General features: G+C 38.0%; 1 protein-coding gene across 1 annotated transcript in view; it reads right to left on the bottom strand.

Annotated features, from left to right (window-relative positions):
* Window positions 1-22,557, bottom strand: part of LOC148999346 (Calcium-binding EF hand family protein) — a 52,644-nt gene extending 30,087 nt beyond the window's left edge. The window contains exon 1 of the mRNA XM_089141244.1: window positions 22,432-22,557. Within this exon, the coding sequence (XP_088997370.1) occupies window positions 22,432-22,471 (40 nt within the window). The 5' untranslated portion in view covers window positions 22,472-22,557. The remainder of the gene's footprint in view (window positions 1-22,431) is intronic.
* Between the last annotated feature and the right edge of the window lie 635 nt (window positions 22,558-23,192).

Raw genomic sequence — 23,192 nt, 5'->3', positions numbered from 1 at the left:
TAGGGCAGGCCGAACCCAAAAGAAGGTATTTTTGGTCAAAACCAGCCCTTAATAATTCCTGGATTTTATTTTCCAGATTTTTCTTTCTTTTTTTTGTGGAGAGTTTTAGTCAGTCAGGAAGTCCAGTTTAAGTTTAATATGAGTCCTTGCGTCTTTAATTCCTTTAGATCCCAAAACATGTCAATTAGAGTTTTTAATTAAATAGAATTTAGCATGTGTCAATTAGAGTTTTAGTTAATTAGGACTTTATTTCAGCATGTGTCAATTAGAGTCCATTAGATCTTTTATTGTTGGTCAGTTGAGATTAATGTGGTGAGATCCTAATCTACAAAGAAATCCCACTTAGAGTCAACATCTTTTAGAAGGCTATAAATAGCCTATTCTTTGTTTGTATTCCTGAAGTCTGATTATTGAATAAAAGGATTGAGTTTGGTGGACCATGGTTCCTGTTTGGGGGACCATGGAAGATTTTCAGTCAAGTTTTCTTCTTCAAGATCAGCAACTCTGTCTAGCACTCTTCCTCAACAACTCTAGCAGGTGTTCGAGGGTTTTGAAAGTGAGTTTTAGAAATCCCAACCCCTTCCCCCTTCTCCTCTCCCATCGCAATGATTCCCCACCCCCTTCCCCTTCAATCATAGCCCCTCCCCTACCTCCCCTAAAACCCCCGCAAGCCCTTTCCCTCCCCTCCCCTCTTCTGTGCAGGTGTTCCCACCCCCGTCCCCTGCTGCCACACCTTGGCAGAAGCTAGGGGTGTCAATCTGTAGCTCGAACAGTTGAAACCGAACCAGCCAGAACCGAACCTTAATGGGCTGTGTTTGGGCTGAGGGTGGCGGAGCCCACACCAACCCGAAACCGAACCACAACCCGTTATAGCCCGTTTTACAACCCGTTTTGTAATTTTACATTAAATAGTATTTGAATCATTATATTACTATTAGGTAGTTGGTATAGACAATTAAAAAAATTATACATGAAATCAAATATCAAATAGTCATTCTACTATTTAATATCTAGGTTCTTGATTTCTTTAGGATGGGTGGATTTTTTTAATGGAAATTGATCTATAGCAACTTTGTTTTTCATAGAGTTTTGGCATTTGTTGTAGGCTGTTCAATTATTTCTTCTTGTTATTTTTCTTGCACACCATAAACCGTTAGTCAACCCGAGTCTAAACCGTGAGTTAGCCCTGAACCCAAACCGCACCAAACCGAAACCGGCCCGAAACCGTTATTTTGCTAATGAGCCGTGTTTGGGCTAGGTGTTTTTCAGCCTGAAATCGTTAGGCCCAGCCCCAAACCGCCCCAAACCGCACCGTTGACACCCCTAGCAGCAGCCTACCCAGACCCCACGACATCCCCAGCGCCCTCCCCCACTCACTAAGATCCCTCTAGCCCATTCCCCTACCCCTCCCAACCCTATGGTACCCCTCCCTCCCTCAGCCTCTCGGCCCCTCTCTCTTTACCTCTTCTTCCCAGTGGCAGAATCAGAAAACAGAGAAGAAAAAAGTAAGAAAAAAGTAAGAAAAAAGCAAGAAAAAAGAAGGAAAGAAAAGGAAGATCAAGGAAGAAATAGAAGAGTTTTCTCTTCAACCCATATACATCATAAGATCCCTCAAACCCAATTCTATTTTGTAACTCTAATTTTATCCATTTTCGCAATTGATCCCAACCCACTTAGATTTGTTAACTATATAGGTTTTCCCATCACTACAAAAGTGAGTTGATAAATTGTATAGACTAGAAACAAGTTGCAAAAAGTGATCCAGAATCACTCGACTAGTTGAACTTTTCATTTTTGGTCAAAAAGGCTAGTTGGACTTGCATAATAGGCTTTGGAGACCCAAATCAAAAAGAACTGCTCAAATGATTTAATTTAGCGGTTTAGTTATTTCAATCTTATATGTATTTTGGTTTACAACAACAAGAAGCCTTGTCCCAACTAAATGGGGTTGGCTACATGGATTATTGCCTTCCAATCAACTCTATTTAAGGCCATACTAGATATAAGGCCAAAGCTATGCATATCCCTTCTCACCACTTATTGTAAAATCATCTTAGGTCTGCCCCTAACTCTTCTAATTCATTCAATATGGATTAAATCACTTCTCCGTAAAAGGGCATTTACAGGCCTCCATTGGACGTGACCGTGCCACCTCAAACGACTTTCTCAAAGCTTACCACTTAACAAAGCTACCCCAAGACCATCTCTAATATGATATTTTCTTATCTTATCCTTCCTTGTTTTGCCACTCATCCATCTTAGCATCCTCATTTCAACAACAATGATTTTATCTATATGCTCCTTAATAGCCCAACACTCTGCACCATACATCTGGTCGAAAAATGGTCCTATAGAATTTTCCTTTGAGCTTTAAAGGAATACGTTGATCACACAAGATGTAAAATCCAGCCCAAACCTAGCCAGGACACCCTATCTGTTTTGGGTGAAGAAGGGCTTATTTAATGTTTGATATAGAGTTGGACCTTAAGTACCATGTTGTTATCCTTGGAAGGTCCTAAGAAGTCTTTGTAGGCCATCTCAGTAGAAGACATGGTATTTGATCCCGAAACCCATGGATATTGATGATAGTTTCCTTATGGAAACCTTACTTGATTTGGAGTTGAAGTGCCCATTAATGAAGAACTTGGTTGATGGGCCTAAAGCCTAGTAGGACCTGGTTTGAAGACATACCTCCATACTAGGTAAGTAGTATGATGTGTTGAAAGAAGCCCATCCAAAAATAATGAAGTTAGGCCCATTAAATCCCTATTTTTGAACAAGCTGCCCAGGCAGGGGCAATTTGGTAAATTTCTGTTTTTAAGGTTTTTAAAAGCTTTATTTATTGGAAATTCGTGGTAAACAATCCCACTAGGTTTCTAAGTCTCTAGAGAACGTGGAAAGGACCTTAGAACCTCTTCCTTGGCAACCAAGCAACCAACAAGGGCAGTTTGGTCAGTTTGGTGAAATCCTAGTAATTTGGGGACTTCTTATGCTATTTAAAGGGGGGAACTCCATGTTTTTCACTCACAATCAGTTCTAAGCCTTTGGAGAACGTGGGAAGAGCCCTAGAACCTCTCCTCCAAAGCCAAGGAAGATCCTTAAGCATCCATTCGAGTTTCTTCATCGGTTCTTCTTCTAAAAGGTTAGTAATCAATTCGTTTCTTCTTTGATTTCTTCTTTCTTCTATATTTCTGATATCCTGTCTATGAGAAAGGTATTACATTACTGTAATGGCCTCTTCTCTAATTCTATAAGCCCTAGAGTGAATCCCCCAATTCACTCTATGTTCTTGAAGCCATATGGCGATGATTCTTGAAATTGACTTTACCCATTATCTTGATCACTCCCTCATTATTATTCTACTGATTTTGGTGATTGTGGGAAAGGTCTCACATCAGTGCTACAACCTTTCCTTCTATCCCCATGATTGTTAGGTTGATTCCCTCTTTCTTCCATCCTTGACAAACAAAAGTAAGGGTTATTCTATGAGAGCTGATTTTGGGTAACTCTCATGAGAGGTAACCAAATTAGGAAACCCTAATCATTTATTAACTGGTAGATCCTTTCCAAAGCCATTATTGATTTTGAAATATTAATGAGATGTTTCCCTTATCTATCTTGGGTGATTTGTGAGAGTCCAAATTGGGTACTCTCATGAGCAGTAACCAAATGAGGAAAACCTAATCCTCCTCTAAATTATTGGATCCTCCCCAAGAATTTCTTTATTATGATTTCTTTATCTTTATTCCCCAAGGTGAATCTTTATTCTCCCTAGTCTTCCCGTGAGATATTAGAATTTCTTTCCTTTGACTTTATTTACATTGTTTCCTCTCATTGTCAGACCTTTCCAATACCTTCTTGATTTTAAAATACTATTCTTTCTTTCTTAGAGTGAATCCCCCATTCACTCTATATTCTTGAAACCATATGGTCATATTCTTGTTTCTTGATTTATATTCTTGTTTCTTGATTCTTGACTATTCTTTATTTCTTAGAGTGAATTCCTCAATTCACTCTATGTTCTTGAAATTCTTGAAACCATATGGTGATGATCTTATTTTTTGATGTTTTATGTCCATGATCTTACCTGAGATCTTGATGACTCTTTCCATGATTTTCCTACCTATCTTTATGATTGTGGGGAAGGTCTCATACCATTACCATGACCTTCCCTTGTGTCCCCATGATTATTGGATGAATCCCTTTCTTTCCTAAATGAGAAACAATTATATAAAGAGATTTTGGGAGGAAACCCTTGGGTAACCCTCATGAGAGAATATTCAAATTGGGTAACCCTCATGAGAGAATATCCAATTGGGGACCTTATTATTTCTAATCCTCCCCAATTTCATTCTTTGTTTTGAATTCTAATTTTATGTTTCCCCTTTCACTCTATGAACCTACCTTGGGTTATCTTGAGAACCAATCTAGGGGAACCTTCATGAGAGGATATTTATTTGAAACCCTAACTTCCTTTATTAATTATTGGGTCATCCCCAAAGCTTTTCTTGACATGGTTAGTACTCTTTTACTCCCTAGGATGAATCTTTATTCACCCTAGCCTTTCCATGAGAGTCATGGACTATATGTTGAAACCCTAATCCTTAGGACTCAATCAAGAACCTATCTTTTTACCTTTACTTGATGCTTTGACCTTCTTAGATAGTCCTAATATGTTCTAGGAAGCTCCCCTTTGATTTTCGAATCAATCGGACTTCAAACGATGAAGTTATGATCAAAACATCGTATTTTGTTCGTATTGAATCTGCTTGGTCGACCCTGCTTGGTCGATGCCATCAACCAAGGCCATCGACCAAGGCTGCTACTAATAGCAGAATTTCTCAATTTTGCTCCGTTTCGACTCCAATCTCTTGGGATTTGTTTCTTATGACCTATACATGTTTTGTCAAGCTTGTTTAGGTTATTTTGATCTTGATCTCTGATCTCTCATTTGAAGACTATAAGTTCGGATTACGAGGTGAGTATTCCACTCATAATATGCAGATTTACATACTTTGTTATGATATGATTCGAATGCGTGATTTAGCTATTGTTGATTTACTTTCTTTATATTATGTTACCTCTGCCATTACAGTAGGTTATTCATATTGTAATTTACATATTGGAATGCATTATGAATGATGTTGAATGTGATTTGGACTATGGTGTGACAAGTATGGAATCATGATTGTGATAAGATGTGTATGCCTAGGTTGTGATCGGGGAATGGGGAATGCCCTTTTGGCGTTTCTGTTTTTGGACACCAGTGGAGGTGGTATGGGACGCTTTCCTATGGTGCCCCTTGGCGCTTTCCCTGATTACTGGTTGACATACCTAGGGCATGTCTAGAAGTGTTTGGCTAGGATGTCCCTCTTATATCAAACCCGATCGGAAGGGAATTGAGTCCGAGCAACCCGTGGTTACAATGTGGGTTTTGTGGATACTTAATAGCGGTGCGTAATATCCGAGAGGAGGACATGAATCCCATTATGGACAATCAATACCGGTGCGTAATATCCGTGAGAGGCCATTCATTGGTACAGTTGCAGATGTGGAACATCGGCCCCTGAAATCAAGACCGGTGAAATGATCCGTGAGAGGAAACGGGAACTTCCTGTAAGCGTGATGTAACTGACCAATAGGGTTGATGAGCCCGTAGTCCGAGTTGGTCGCCACCACGAAGATACGCTGACTCTAGGGAGAAGGATACCGGAAAGGATCCCGGGATGGGAAGAATGGAGGTATCCGGATCTAAGTTGATATAACTAAGTAGAAGACTTGCATTTGGCTAGACTTAACCCTGACACGCGCCAGTACTCATACCAATGGCGGAGTAAGAGAGTATTGACTTAAACCCCAACCATGGAATGTCCGGATGGATGCCTTAACCCAATTACCACGGAGAACCCAAAAGACGTGCATCAGAGCCGTGAGGGAAGAGTGACTGAGACCTACCCGGAGGAGTATGGTGTTATGACTTAAAGCGTGTCTGCCAATAGAGACCAGCATACATATGTAGAGTTAGAAGCATACTTGCACATATTGTTTCATGTCATTGCATTTATGTTTGCCTTGGAATGTGTATGAAGATGTTTATTGTGATTGAATACTTGCTGAGTTCTTTTGAACTCACTCCTTTTTGCAATATCTCCTGTTAGACTTCTCTGTAGGTAATAGTACTACCATTGACTATGATGGTCAATATCATGAAGACCAAGTTGAGGACTCATACTATGATGGCTATGGTGATTACATTGGCGAAGACTATCAGTACGAGACTGATATTTATCAGGAGTAGTTCGGCTTTAGCACTTGAGTGCTAGTGATGGGATATTATTCCATCCTCTTCTTGACGTTTATTAGCTTCGCTGAGACTTAGTTGTCCGTTCTCCCTTTTTCTTTTGGGAACCATTTGTAATCTTCTTATGCTTTTGATCTACCTTCCGCTTTGTTTGTGGGGTATAATTCCGCTATACTCTACAATTCATTTGATTGGTATCTTGTTATTTCCGCACTCTGATTGTATTCTTGAACCGTATCTTGATATTTTGATTAATAAAGTTAAACATTCGATTTATTCTTGCTTTTGATTATGTTATTGTGCTAAATGGATATGATCATTCCTAAACTTGATCTTCGGGGCTGTGGATCACTCCTCCGGGTATTCCAAATAGGGTACCCGCCGCTGGATGTGACACAAGATCCCAAACGCACCTCTCCACTTCATCCACCCTATTTTAATTTGTTGGGAAACACCATCCTCTATATCACCTTTTTATTTATAATTGAGTCAAGATACCTAAAACAATCGCTCTCCTCTTATCAAGTTTCACCACCTTATCATCCGCCCATTAAGACAAGTTACAAACTATATAACCCGTTTTTGTTCTACTTAGTTTAAAGTCTTTTGATTCCAAAAGTTGTTTTGCATGATTCTAACTTGGTATTAATCTCTACCTATGTCCCATATATCAACACAATATCATCAGCAAAAAGCATACACCAAGAAACCTCATCTTGAATGTCTTTGGTTAATTCGTCCATTATAAGTAGTAAGTACAAATAAATATGGGCTTAAAGCTGATCCTTGATGTAGTCCAATTGTAACTAGGAATTCACCACTTCACCCTCCTATTGTTCTTACACTTTTCACTATACCATCATACATATCATTAACTATGTCTGCATATTTACTTATGATATTTCTTTTCTCTAGTACTTGTCAAATTTACGCTCAAGGGACTCTATCATAAGATTTTTCTCGATCAATAAAGACTGTCGACCAAATGCCACATTAGCCTCTATTAGTTTTGAAGATAACAAACACAATGTATTAATGATCAAATTGAATTGTATACATCTAAATCAAACAAGTGTGTCGAATCAAGAATATTGAACAAAGGCAAGGTTGATCAAGGCACAAAGTGAAAGCTCAACTCAAAGTGGATGACCAAGACCCAAGTGAAGACCAAATCAAGTGGGATATGAAGACTTGATTCTTGAAGCATAACAAAATTTCAAGAACTAAGATGATGAACCAATCAAGCTCAAGAAGAAGAAAGAGTGCACCTAGGACTTAGGACACCACATCGTCACGTAATTGCACTTATGCATCAAATCATATCCATGGCATCATTAGATTGACCTAGGATATGTTAGGAGAATAATTGTGGATGGAGGGTCAGTTAGTAGGACCAAAAACCCCATAAAAAATGCAAGGTTCAACTTGCTGTCCATACGCGATACTATGCGCTTCCTGTATTGTACCCAAAATCCCAAATTTTCTCTAAGCTCCTAAAATCTGCCAAAACAATGAAAAACCCAAGGTAACTCCACTCTAAGTGTGTAAAATACATGCTTTATGCCCTAAGACTTCACACAAATGTTCTCAAGTTCACAAAAATGTTTCATAGCCTAACTAGGAATTTCATGTAACCCAACATTGGGGTGGTGAATTGGATAGGAATTTGAGTTTCCTATTTGAAAGTGTGATTGTGTGAACTCTACTCACTTCCCCAACAACGATACCCTTCTTCCTTACTGGCCCTCTACCAACATGGTATCAAATCTGTAAGTATTCATCAAAGATACCAACAACCCATCCCCATGCAATAACCCTCTATCCCATCTCCAGCCCAAACTCCAACCCACCACCCACATAAACCCAATCTCCATGCCCTTGTTCTTCCACTCTAAATATTTGATTGGACCCATCAAGGGTTCCCAACAGCCCAAGGAGGAAAAAAAAATAGAAGAAAGAAATCAAGAAGATCGAAAACTCCCAAGGAAAAGAAAATTACATACTTAAACTCTGGTCTTTCGAGTTCCTGCTGCGATTCAACTATCTCAGTGGTGGGATTCGTTGCATCAACACCCTAACTCATCAATGGTCTTCCCCTTGAAGTCAAAGTCAAAGTTAATGTCAATGACTTTTCCTTGCGAGTTTTCTCCGGAGCTCAAGGACTCCAATTCATAGCAGAAGTCTCATATTCAAGTCTTCAACTTCTTCACTGAGGATAAGTTCCCTTTGAACTTTTATTCCTTATATCACCCCTCTCACCTCCCCTTGCATGTTTTATTCTTTTATATTGTTTTTCTTGACCACTAATGTAACCAATCCAGCAGTCCCTCACAATTTGGACCCAAAACAAGGCCCTAGTGACACACCACAGAGCTGGCCGAAATCACCAAAGGGCAATTCAATCATTTTCCCACCCCTTTAGGCACCAAAAGGATCCAGTTCATTCCAGAATAATATTAGGATCCAACATCTACATTGTTTTTCAATTCAATTAGTGGTTAGAGTCCTAGTCTGAATGGGAGTTTCAATTGTTATCAATTTTCAAGTATGATTCCTTCTAAAAGTAGGTTGTTTATTTTTGCAAGTTATCTTCATTTTAAGATATCTCTAGATGACTCCTTTTTAGTTGTCTTATTTGAGTTATTAGTTGTAAAAGGAATCTCAACCCAAAGTGGATTGATTCCCTAGTTTGAGTCCAAGTAAGTTTCCTAAGTTGAGTGTTAGTCTATTTCCCTCAAGTGTAAGGCTATATGAAGTCCCCACCTCAAAGTAAGCAAATTGGTTGAAGAATTAATAAAAAAAAAATCAGAGAACTTAGAGTCGTGGGAAGCTAGCCCACAACCTAAGTTTGAGGGATAAGCGTGTTTCAGTATTTTGTTCTTCATGTTCTTCAAGCCTGCAGCAACCCTAGAGACATCTTCAACTCGATCCCAGCCCCTAACCCCTTCCACTCTCCCAACCCGTCTAGCCCTCCCCCTTCTCCCTCGACCTTGCAGCACCATCCCCCTTTCACCAAATCCTAGTTCTAGCAAGTTCATAACTGAAATGAAATGCCACATGTCCTGGTAGGATTTAGGTGATGTGGGCCCCACTTGGCCCTAGGAACTAGGGTCATGATAGATGTGGTAGCAAAGCATGGTTCTAAATTCTATAGAATAAAATGACTGGTGGTGTGGAATACTAGGAAGAAAAAATAACCACTGAGGATTGATTGTTTAAATTGGGAATATCTAGGGGATCTAACTAGTAAGAAAAGGATGAAAAGCAAGTGAGAGGATTGAAAATGTAATGTCATAATGCAATGACTGAATTTGAAGAAATGGCTATTTGCAATTGTTGAATTCAAAATGAATTATCAAATTGAATTATGTGAAATGAATTTTATGCATTTAAGTGGGGAATTCATAAATCTTTTTTTTCTGGTAACCAGCAAATGGCTTCAACAACGAATGGTGAAGAAGCTACACGGGACAGGAGTGGCAGCTGGGATTCCACAACCAATCCTATAGGTAATCCTGTCCCTGATGGTAAATATAATCCAAATTGGTGACTTCCTGGGAGCACTAAGCAATTTAGCCCATGCTGTGTAGAGACAAGCGGATCAAGTTGATCAAGCTACCCAGCCAGCTATGAGCGGAAGTAGAAGAAGGAAAAGAGAAACTGAGAAGCATTTGACAATGATTTGAGAGGCCAAAAGAATTTCAAAATTTTTATGAGAAGTTCAAGGAGGTAGCAGTACAACACTGATCTTGCTATTGCTACAACGTGGATAAGGGACATGCAGAAGGCCTATGATGTCATCAAATGCACAGATTCGTAGAAGGTGATGGGTGCCACCTATATGCTCATTGCTCACTGATAAAGCATATGGATGGTGGCAAGCAACTAAGACCATTCCTCTTGGCTACACATGGGGAAATTACATGGGCTTTGTTAGAGAAGAATTTGATAAGAAGTACTTTCTCCTTGTGTTAAAAGGAAAATGATATCAAAGTATATGAATTTACAGAAAACAACTGGCGAAGGAGAGGAAAACGAAGAAAAGTCACAGCTGCCTTCCTAACTCACACAACCAGTGACCAGCAATAAAGAATCCAGAATAGAAATTGTCTTCAACCCCTTGACCCCATGGAGAACCTTGGGAGAAAACCTGCAATTAACGAAGCTAGTCAGAAAACTAAAAAATGGTTTCAACAGAGCAGGGTAGTCTTCTTCTTGCTGCATCAAAACCCAACAACCAGCAGTGCCACCAGCAAATAATCCACAAAGAAAACCTCTCCACGAGCAAAGTAGCCATCAACAAACTCTGCTATGTTCCATTGTTCCCAGACACAGCTGAACTCGAAAAAAATCCTACCTCAACTCTTTCTGTATCGAAGCACACAAGAGAATCAACTAGATCTCCTCAAGAGACACCAATATCGAAAAAGAAGAATTCCATCTAACAAGCCTGCAATAAAGCAAACTTCTTCCCCAAAGGACTCTTGGGAGACAAAAGGAAAAAGCTTTCCGTGGGAATATTATAGATGATATCATGAAAACGCCAAAAAACCAGGCAGGTATATTAGAGTATCAATCTTCCTTGCTCTAAATAGCCAGATACATCAACAAAAACAAGCGGAAGTCTCCAAAATTCTTTGATCATAAAAGAAAGTCAAAGGCAGCAATGACAAAAATCTGCAGAAATCCGAACAGGAAAAGGTGATAAACAAGCAACGAAAATCCTTCCTCTTCTATCAAACCAAACCAGAGGCAAAAAACCTAGAATTGAAACCGGAATATATAAATTTTCATTCAACTTTCATGTGAGAACTAGACAAATCAATTTCAAGTCTCTAATCCTTGCATCACAATGATAACTACAAAATAAAACTGACGCCATTCTTTGAGGATGACTTCAAGAAACAAGGAACCCCAATCATAGGATAATATTCAGCATATGAAACCCATAAGATTGTGTGATGACCAACAAAGACAAATTAAATCTTCTTTCTTCAACTACAAGCCTTAAATGACTCTCTAACTGACAATGAATTATGGCTCTGATAACATGTAAACAGTCCCAGATTTGTACCACTACTGGGTAGAGAGAAGAAGAAAGAGAGAGGAGAGAGAACAATTGAAGAAAAGAGCTGAGCAATAGAATCTAGGTTCTACAATACCAGCCAATATAAAATTATGACAAACCGAAAATAGAAATATAAAAGGAAACATAACTCAAGTATAACTCTTACCTAATCAAGGCTATAGCTTAATAGGAAACTCAAAACGACTACAACAACCAAAAGCAACAATGAAGTGACAATAGGGTAACTCCCCCTATCGCTTTACATCATAATATCTCATATTCGTATCTCATATCTCTAACAGATACAAAGCTCAATTAACATCAAATAACTCATATAAGAATCCAAATACACCAAATAACCCCCCCCCCCCAAAAAAAAAAAAGGGGGGGGGGAGACCTACTAGAAGACAAATAACCCAACCCAATAAAAGACAAATTGGCTGCAGCACGAGTGGTGCTCCTTATCAAACCAATGGACTCTAGCAATATGATAGCCTCTAAACCCGTCATCCATCCATATAGGTTTTGTAGAAGGCCAATCTCTATACTAGCACCAACAACAAACTTGAAACTATCTCTCCACAGGACTGATGCTTCATCAGCCTCTCTACTGAAACTTCAATATTCAAATTTCATAATTCAGAAAACTGAAAGCCCGTTTGGTAACGGGCCAAGGAACAGTTTTTGGCATTCTTTAGTTCTCAGAACGCCGAAAAATGACCAATAAACGTTTGGTAAAATGGGTCGTTCTATCGTTTTTAGGAAATGAATTGGTCCAATTTCATGAATGAGAAGGCTTTTCGCAAAACAACTTTGGTTTGTTTCATCGTTCTCAAAATCAAAAAGCACGTCTCAAAGTTAGGCATAAAGAGGGACACTCAACCCAAATTTCATTCAAACACAACTTCTAACTCCTTCCCACCTTCATAAGAAATTAAAAAAAAAAAAAAAAAAAAAAAAAAAAACCTCTATAATCTCCCCACCTTTTTTCTCTGCCCTTCTCTCTCATCTCTGCAATCAATCATTTCTCTGCCCTTCTCTCTCTCTCTCTCTCTCTCTCATCTTTGTTATCTCCTCTGTTTTCATGTTTTGTTCTCTCTTTACTGCAAACAAGTATGGATTTGAATCTTCCCATGTATTGTTCGACTAATTGATTCTCTAATTGTTAGGAAGAAATAGAAATAATTCGCTAGGATGCTTGTACAGCACAAACCATAAGGTCATAATCTGAATCAAGTTTACCAGGAAGGAAGAAAAAAAAACCTATAATCCGGGCTTTAAGCTCTGTTGGGATTGCGGCAAACTCCTCTTGGTTAGGAGTGGGTGTGCAACTTCAATCTCACTGGTGCCTGCAGCAAGGCCTCTTTAGCTGCCCCTTCTTATGCATTATTTAGATTACCTTCTCCCAAACAATTGAACTGCAAAAGAATTAGAGTATCTAAAAATAAAACAAAGAAACCCCCCCCCCCCAAGTTCTCACTTCGTCGGCCTGGTGGGGATGGAGGCTTCAGTCCCAAATGGGTTCCTGGTGTCATCGTCTTCTTCTTTGTTCTTGTTCGATTCCAGGAGTTTTTATCTGGCTCTTTAACGAAGAAGGCCAGTGTTTCTTTTCAACAAAGGGGAACATATTACAAGGACTTGATATTCTTAAAGGGGGTGGACAGATTATATTCCAGGGAAGGTATCCAGTTGGAGCCATCAAAGCTTCTGGAGATGTTGGAAAGAGATGATAGAGAATCAAACTTCTCTTCAACTTTAGCAGGCCTTTGGTCCTGATGGATCTGTCATTGGAGCCTAGACAGCTGTTAATGGTCAGTCTTGATGCATCTTCGCTAGATATTGGGTATGCAATTAAGATAATAGGAATTAGGAACATAAAATACTTTCAACGTGGGTATATATATATATATATATATATATATATATAAGAAACAAAAACAAAAATTACTAACATAATTACAGTAATGGTGTTGGTGTTTGTCAATAGAAGACATCCTATCTGCTGGAATCTCTCTTTATTTGGTCCTAGGTGGTGGAGTTCTTTCTGCTGCTACACTAAAAGGTCCCAGTTCCGATCAGAACGTTTGACTTAGTTTCAGTAATAAAACTACCATATTCCAACTCAGAACAATACATCTCACACCCCCATTCCCCAGATACTAACATACTGTGAGCATATCACGTAGAAACCAAGAGACAGTGGCAGTAAAGGCTTTTCTTTCTTGGGTTATATATGTAGCAATGACGTTTTTCATCAAAAAAATTGCTCTTAAAAATAAACTTACCAAACGCTGATTTGTTCCACAGGTCTTCTCAAGTTCTCAGCACAAATTTTACCAAACAATCAAAATTGTGCTCAGAACACCGTTCCTTGATAAAAATGCTAGAAAAGGATTCTTGGAAAGAATGTCGTTTTCAAAAAAGACTGTTACCAAACGCATATTGAGACTTCCTCATACAGCTAAAATAATAAAAAGGCAACAAACCTTGTATCAAAAATAGAAACTTCTCTGAAAACTAGGTGAAATAGGGAAATACCATACTAAGCTAATGCTGAGAAGAGGACACAACTAATAAGATATCCTATGTGATCTACCCAAGCAACTACAATACTTAAGATAAAGTAAAACTAATATTATCACTGATATTACTGAATCTAGCACTTCTTAGACCGGACAACTTGTTTAGGCACAACTCTTGGTTTGGTTTTCCAAAGCAAATCATGAAAGTCCACCTAGGCCAACGCTATTACATCAAAAATGGGAAAGAAGGTGGGTTTGGGTGATGCAGATCACAAGTCCATATTTATCTGTAGCAACAAGCCCCAAAACCAGTCGAGCAAGGTTGTCAGAAGGAACTGCTGTGAGAGCCAGCCTCGTTTGATGATGATGCAAGTTTTTGTTGGTTCAATGAAGCATCACGTAAGGCAGCCCTACTCGGCTACTCCACATAGAAATATGAATGAAGAACAAGAAAAAAGACCAAAGCACAGTTTGCATCACTGTTCACATGAACAGTCTCACAGCCAATATTTGCCTTGTTAGCAGATGCTTTCTAAAAGATTCCATGGACCCATCAAGTGGAAAAAGATTCCATCCTAATGACGCCATAGTTTAGTTTCTTTTTCAGTGTTAAAAGTTATATTTATTCTCATTATAATATAATCTTAGGTAGTTTCTAATTTTCGTTCGTTACTATTTGTTTCTATTTGATTTTTATAGAAGACTTCTATTTCATTCCTTAGCTTTTAATTTCGAGACTTTCAATTACTTGTGAAGCTTTGACCAAGCTATACATATGCCTCTTTTGTTGCAACAGAAAATTAGATTTTTGAGAGATCGAACTTGAGGCAATTGTGGAGTAAAAGATCCATATTTAACAGCTAAGACAATTGTGGGTGAGAGATCCAAGGCTAAAATTGACATCCCCTGAACCCCTTTCGTTCTACCCATGGAACCTATAGTTCACCCCCATGAGAAGCAAAAGATCAATAGGATCTTCTATAATCTCCTCTTAATAACTAGATGAACGTAACCACATCCCACAATAAATATGCATAGCGAGAAAAGATCGATTTGGATCATCATTCCATTAATGGCCACATTCTAGAGAATACATGCAGTATTTTCATGAAGTCAATGAATGCACACCTATAGAGCCTCAAGTATTGCTCCTCCTTTAAATAATGGTTCTCCCTCTACTTGAACCACTCTAGCTCTCCTTGAGTTCCCGATTGGGCAACCGAACTCTTATAACCAAAACCTAGACTACACCCAAAGAGATGTATTTGCAAAACCATAAGAGAGAGAAGATCATAGGAGGGTGCTCTCAATGACACTCTGTATCCCCCCGCATGCGCGCAATATTAGATCATGAGTAGGTTTCACTCTCTGGTTTCACATTGGAAAACTTGCATCGATTTGAATAGTGGAGAAACATATCTAAGGGAATTTGATTTTGACATGCGGCAGCCAGGGCTGGCCAAATGCCCTAAGGGGCATTTTGGTCATTTTCATGCCCAGACTTGGGGTTTCTTAAGTCCAGTCAAATTCCTTGTCTCATGAGGAGACTGGCTAACTACAATTTTATTTTCTTTAATCGATTATGTCATAGTCAAGATAATTAAGAGTCCTAATCTATGTAAGACTCCTAGTTGGAATCTATTTGCAAGATTACTTCTAGATAATTCTTATTTTATTGAAGTTTCCCCCCATTTTTCATTGGAACAAGGTGCACACAAAATCAAAAGCTTACAAAGACCCCCACAATATTTAACACCATTAGTAACTGCCGTTAAAATTCAAAATTGATTTTTTATTATGACCATATTATCCTTAATGAGAAAATGACCATAAAACCTAATATGAATTTTAACGGCAATTACTGACGGTGTCAAGAGTGGAGGGGGTCTTGTAAGGTTTTGATTTTGGAGGGGTGCACTCTATTTTCAATGGATATGGAGGGGGCTCATGTAAAAAAATTTATTTTATTTTGCAGTTTCTTGTGGTCCTAGTTGGCAATTAGTTATTAGTTTTGCAAGTGTTTTTTTAAGTTTCATTCTTTCTGGTTACAAGTAGTTAAGTCCAATTAGGTTTTCAAGATTGAGTCCAAATTCAACTTCCTCACTGTAAGACTCTTTACAGCCCCCACCTCCATGTAAAGAATTCAGTTGAAAATGAATGAAAATAAAGGCTTGGAGTCATGGGAAGCTACCACATGACCTGAGCTGAGAGGTCTTCTTAAGTTTTCTGCAATTTCCAGCTTCCATCTTCAACTTCCTCAAGTGAACTAACAGCAGCCAGCATTCTCCTAAACAAGTCAGTACATCCCAGCCCCCTCCCCTTCCATTCCAGCCCCACCTTCTTCCTCCCTAGGCCACACATGCCCTCCTCCACCCCTTCTCTCTATCGCAAGACCTTTCTCATCCCTCCCCCTTTAACACAGGTCCTTCCCTGTCCCAAGTCTTGTGGCAGCAAGCCTTCACGCCCTCCCCTCCCTTCCACCCCTATTCTTGATCTTGCGCTGCAAAGAAAGAAAGAAAAAGGAAAAGAAAAGAAACAGAGAAAATAAAGAAAGAAAGAAAAAGAAAGAGAGAAAAGAAAGAAAAAATGATCAAGAAAGGAGGCAGAATTCAAGAATTCATCCAAGAACCATCCAAGACTAACCCAAGCACAAACCGCATGCTTCCATCTTCCTTCCCCCTAGCTGCAGGCCTCTCAAACCTTTCCCATTTAAGCTTGTTAAAACCCGTGACCTTTCCCACCCTTTTCCTAAACTGATAAAACCCTATCAATCCCATCTATCTGATTGTTTTCCCATCCCATTCTACCTAGGGTGTCTCTGGATATCCCAAAACCATAAATTTTCTCAAGACCCTAATCCTCCCATAACCAAGATACAAATTTCCCAACTCATCCCAATTTTGTTAACCTAAAATTTCCCACTTTCTTCATCAGAACCATTTCAGCATAATTAAAACCTAACTCCCTAATCCCATTCTATCTTGTTGAGATCCTAACCTTCCCCACGCATTCCATAGCTATGTTGTCCCAATTTCCTTCCCCTCAGGTAACCAAAATTTGGAATAAACTTCCCAGCGTTTGTCTATTTGATAGCTGGTTCTTTAAAAAAATATCCTGTAGGCAGGCCTAGAACCTAGGTTACATCAAAATTGGTAACTAATTAATTAATTACATGCAAATCCCAAAAACTCCTTACATAATTAAGTAATTGCACAAAAGCTCTAATAAGTTTACATAATTACATATAGTCCCTCTACTTTGGAATATTTGCAAATTGAACCCAGGGCATGTAAGTAATATTGCCAACCCCTTGAACCTATTGTGAGATCAAATAAGAAACCACAAGAGCATAAACCAAACCAAGAAAAAAATACAATTGAACATTAAGATAGAATTACAAATTAATGCTTTAATAGAAAATAAATTCATCACAAATCATTTTAGAAAACATGAGCACCAGTTTTACTCAGTTTCATACTTGTTATCTCCTGAAAACAATAGTGAGATAATAGTGGAAACCACGTCAAGCAGTACTTTCACTAACAACAATTTATTTATTCCCAGAATGTAGACCTAGGTTCATCTGTACTTTTGGCCATCGCTAAACCAAAGAATAAATGTCCATGTCCTCGTAACAAGCGTCCCCTCAAGTATAGGGTCAAGGTGACACATTCTATACTTTCTCGTATGTATAGTACGCGAGGGAATCGACAAAATAAGATTCTATATTGACAAGCATATTTACTTACTTCATACCCTATCCCCATAATGACTAGGTGTGTACCCAATGAGATGACCAATTGATAAGGGCTGCCCAACATAAACCATATTCATGACAACCAATTTAAGTATATGATATGGCCACACTTTGCTCAAAACAAATTAATAATGTATGTGAATTAGTTACAGCAAAGAATCAAACGTTTTAATTACAAAATAAATGGGGCCAAACAAGGCCCAATGGACTGAATAAATACAACAAGCTAATGAGAGACGAAAGAAAACATTGATAGTTATTTAACTCTACCTAAGGATTCATCATGCAACTCTGATTCAACAACTCTACCAAACTTGAGGACAAGCTTCTTTTAAGATGAGGAGAGCTAATGCAAATTATCACTCGATATATCTACCAATGGAAACAAGCCCTAAAACCAGCCTGAGGTTGTCGGATAAGACTGCCATGAGAGACAGCCTGGTCTAATGATGTAGCAAGTTTCCATTGGTTCAATGAAGCATCACATAAGGCAGCCCTACCCCAAAAGAAAAATGAAAGAAGAAGAAAGAGGATCAAGACGCTGTTCACCAATATTTGCCTTGTCTAAGGATGCTTTCAAGAAGATCTGAAGACCCATCAAGTGGAGAAAGATTCTTTCCTAATGCTACCATAATTTAGTTTCTATTTTCAGTTTTGGAAGGTATAATTTATTTCATTGTAATAGAATCATAAGTAGTTCCTGATTTCATTTTGTTGCCATTTAAGTAGTTTCCATTTTGATTCTTATAAGAAGTATATTTAAATTTTAGTACCTTCGATTTTATACAGCAGTTTTTATTTTTGAGACTGTCTATTTCTTGCAAAGCATTATCCAAGCTATAAGCAGGCCTGTCTTTTGCAATAGAAAATACAAGTTTGAAGAAGTCAAATTTGTGCCCTATTACCCCACTTATGGGGGTAAAATTCATGTTAAACAGCTGAGATAGCAGTGGTGACCCAGGGCTGAAATCACCATCACCCTACCCTCTTTCTTCTTCTATCTTTCTTATTATTTTTCTGTGTTTTCCTTTAATATATAAACAGGAAAAGAATTTACATTTTCAATTATATTCAACTTCTTCATCTTTATTGTGTTGATCCCTGTTGCAACTAATGTGATTATGGGGATGGCAGGTTTAAGCCACAAACTTAAACCCCTCAACTTTAACCACTTAGATTCTAAACAAGGAAGAAAATTCGACCAAAACAGGGAATTTCAACCTTGCAAAAGGCTGAAATTTTGATGTTTTGGTCGAAACTAGACACTTTTTCTGTAAATTGGAACTTCAATTTTAGGCCTCATATGGACTCAAAATGATTTTGATTCTTGCATACTAACTATTTCAAGCATAATAAACACAATGGAACTACTGTTTTGTAAAAAAAAAAAATTAAAAAAAAAAAACCATTAAAAATTTATCATTCAAGTATACCAACAAATGACTGGTTCCCACAAGTGCAAACTGTATTGCATACATGCAATAACATACTTGAATTGTTTGGTAGAATGGTTCATATACAACAAGTCAACAAAATAAAATGACCGACTAGATCAAGTAATGGTGTCTCAAATATATTAAGCTGAAGCCTATATATCATATATACATAAAATAAAAATACATAATTTCAGAAAATAATATTAAAATTAAATGAAAAAATGGTAGCAAATAATAAAAAGATAAGTTTAACAAAACACAATCATAGATCATAGTCCTAGGCTAAACATATATTAATTTCAAGGCAATACAAGATAATTTAAGGCATGAACAAAACAAAAATTAAAAAAAGGGGAAATTTGGAACTGTTGGGTATGGCTCATGCTTCACATTCTATTGTTGTCGGAGTTCTTTTGTAGATATTGTGGCTTAGGAGGTGTTTGAAGGCAAAAAATGAGCAAAAGTGGTGTTTGAAGGCAAAGGAGTAGTGGAAATTAGGCGAAAATATGATAGAAATCAACAAAAACTAAGGAAAAACAAGTTGGAATGCTGAAATGTCGAAATTTTGGTCGAAATGGTCGAAATTTGACACTTTTTCGAAATGATTGGAATTTCGTTTCGTTTTTTAAAAATTCAGACATTTCGACCGAAATTCTGTCGAATTTTCTTCTATGTTCTTAACCACAAAGGACTTTAAACACCTAGCTTCCCAGGGCTGGACTTCAAGCAAAAAATGCAATCCTAGACTTCAGATACCAAATTAATCTTCCATAAAGGACAAAACCAAGCCGAAGCTGAATTGCATAAACTCTCTTCTCTGTCCTTGAATTCTTCACTTAAAGGCTTATAAAATTAGCTTTTAGAGCAAGTTTGAGTACGTTTAAGGACTTGGAGTTGGAACTCCTAAAAACTAAGAAATAAAAAATATATTCTCCAAATTGATGGAGAACACCTAAGACTCAAAAAACTGAAAATAAAGCAGAATAAAAAGACTAAAATAAGGATAAAATGACAAATATGTACCTAGCTTAAGTCAGGCAGAATTAAACAGTTGCCACTGCAACCACCCACCCCCACCCCCACCCCCCCCCCCAAAAAAAAGGACACTGAGTATGAGGAATATTTCTCCTACTACCAATGCTGAGCAGTAGTCATAACAGCTAGGCAGCAGCCTCTAGGTGGTCCCACATCAAATGCTTAGTGAAAGGTGTTTCCTCACATATTTCACTGATGACTAATTTATCAAGCGCAGTCTGATGTTACTTCCTTTGAAAGTCTACCACCTTCTTTAGAGGTTCCTATGGTTGCATATAAAAAAGCAAGCACTATGGTTATGACTATGAGAATACATATAATTTTCAGCATGGTGAACTTGTTATGAAATTCCTCCCTAAGAAAGATCTTTTATCTATTAAACTTAAAAGGATAGATGGTACATTCCTCCTACAGAGAGTTGACTCAAATAGCACTTTTTTGACCCCATATGTACAAGATTGGATCCTCTCTCCTTGAAGCGTGCCAGCCCAATGAGGCATCTGATGGTTACATACCATCCCAGCCTCAGATGTTCATTGGCTAAGGTTTTAAGGATAGGGTCCTGTCACCATCCTTACTCATCGGATTGAGATTTTCAGTATCATTTAGGTGGTTGGACAAGCATGATAGGCTTTGGAGATCCAAATCCAAAAAGAATGGTGCAACAAGGATTTGATTCAGTTTATTCATTACAGTCATTTATTTGTTTTCAGCTACTAAGATTTAGGTAGAGTTTGAGTTTGCAAGATTCAGTTTCATAATCTATTAAGGAGTCTAGTAATTTTTCTCCTTAAATGTTTGCATAAACCCAGAATTGGGATGGTAAGCTGAACAGAATGAGTTCTCTTTGAGAGTGTCTGATTGTGAAAACACTGCTCCATTCCCCTAAAACTATTCCCTTCTTCTCTACTGACCCTCCATCAGAGAGTTCCAACAAGACCCACACCAAAAAAAAAAAAAGTGAAAGATAAGATAAGACCAAACTAGGTTCCACAAAGAAACATTTAAACATGGCAAAACCAAACATGAAACAGCGGTGATATCTGATATGGCAATTAAACTAAAATTTGTATTTCAAAATCACAATATAAGAAAGAGTTGACACTCACGCTTCAGGAATAATAACCATCGAACAGTTTATGGGTTCATCAAGAAGAGTGGAGATCAACATTAAAAGACAAAATACGTGGAGACTAGGGGAGCACACACAACCCCCTCAAAAAAAAAAGACTTATTCAGCATTTATTCCATCATCGAAGTATCCCAAATACAACCAGAACAAATGAGAAAAGTTAAAAATGGTATCCCCAATATGCCCAGTCCCTAAAAGAAACTAGAGGTGTGAAAAGATCATCAGATAAATTGATCAATTCTGAATGAATGCTAATCCAATCCACACAAAGATTTTAGGATTCTTGATCATCCAATTGCGACATGCGCAGTTATTTATCTATTAAGAATACTGGTTAAAGAAATGCTTTAAGTGTTTATTTCCATTTGCCATGTGACATTACAAGCACTCATTTAGTATAAAACTCCTGATATGCAACTATTGACAGTCGCAACTCTCATTTAAAGCACTTAGGCCATAAATCTTCCTTACGAACATAAGTTTGAAAATAAGGGTCAACAAGACCGGAAGTAGAATGGCAGTGAGAATCAAAATACAGAAAATTCCTAACTGGACAAATCTTCAATAACACGACTGATAAAAAGGAAAAACAACTACAACTACAACATCCCAAAAAAACAATCTGTAGTTGCAATTATAGAGCTACACCAAAAATTTGGACATCAAATATAGAATAAATGAACTGACGCGTGACAAAATCATAGACACCGGAAGAAATCAAACTTAGAATACAAATAACACAAAGATTAAGTTGAAGTCGTAAAGTCAACACACAATCCGAAGATTTTCGATTCCCATTCCAGACTTCTCCGATAAAGTTCCGCAACCCAAAGAATATACTAGGAGTTTGAATCAAGAGATTAAAAGAATATGTCATTAAATACCACCACCTGATTCTGTTAAATTTTCACATAATCACAAAGAACATTCGCTTGAACCAGGATCTCACAAGGTAAAAGAAAATAAATAAATAAATATAAAGAAAATTTTCCAGAACAGAGATAAAATTGTAAAGGTATTCCATCATGAAATGTTAATGCGAGGATTAGGGGTTAAATTATCTTTCCTTATATCCAAACCCTAAGACAGAGATAAGCCACAAGACATAAAAATCAAGTCTCATGTCTGTGGAAATTATGAAGCACAACGAGTTGCAAAAGAAGAAACACAAATCGAATACCTTGAAATTTTTCCTGAATGGCTCCCAGAACTTGTCCCATTTTGATATCAATTCCAGAGACAATTGAGGAACCGGCACACAGATTTGGAGTCGTCTAACTTCGAGTGTACGAGCAGAAGTTCCAAGTAAGGAAGAGGTCCCACACAATCGCCCCTCACCACTCACCACTCGTCTGGGGCCGATATCTACCACGTACACCATTTATTTTTTTTCTTTTTCATTTTTTTTTTTTTTTGGGTAACTTCTTTTTCTCTCCAAAGCGTCGACCAGATCTCCTTATTTTGGATTTAAGTGTTCCAGAGTGTGTCTTTAGTAGGGGTGTCAATGGATAACCGAAATCTGCTTCTGAATGAATTCGCATCCGCATCCGTTTAGAGGTATCCGAATCCGTCCGATTACTAATAGGATGCAGATATGGTATATGTAGGTAATACTCCATATATCAATATTGTTTAATTGACAGGGAAAATATTCCTTACCTGGATACGCTCGCAGCGGAAGTCTAGATCCACGTTCTCGTTCAACCACCAAAGCTCTACCGGGGTGATTCCACAATCACTAGGAAAGGAAATGATATTCACAACCCAAATGCCGTAGATTAATGGAATGAAGATCAAAAGCGAGGAAAGGAAAAAAGCTTCCTTGGCCTGCGATTCTATGAGAGAGGGAGAGAGAGATGGAGCCGTCGTTTCTCTGAGACAAATTTTGTGCGAATGAATCACACACTTACTCACTAATACTATGGTTACCAAAATATATAA

The sequence above is a fragment of the Hakea prostrata genome, unplaced genomic scaffold, assembly GCF_041222555.1.
Source record: "Hakea prostrata isolate BN-2017 unplaced genomic scaffold, UWA_Hpros_2 contig_14, whole genome shotgun sequence".
NCBI lineage: Eukaryota > Viridiplantae > Streptophyta > Magnoliopsida > Proteales > Proteaceae > Hakea > Hakea prostrata.
This window is presented reverse-complemented; position numbering and strand designations above follow the sequence as displayed.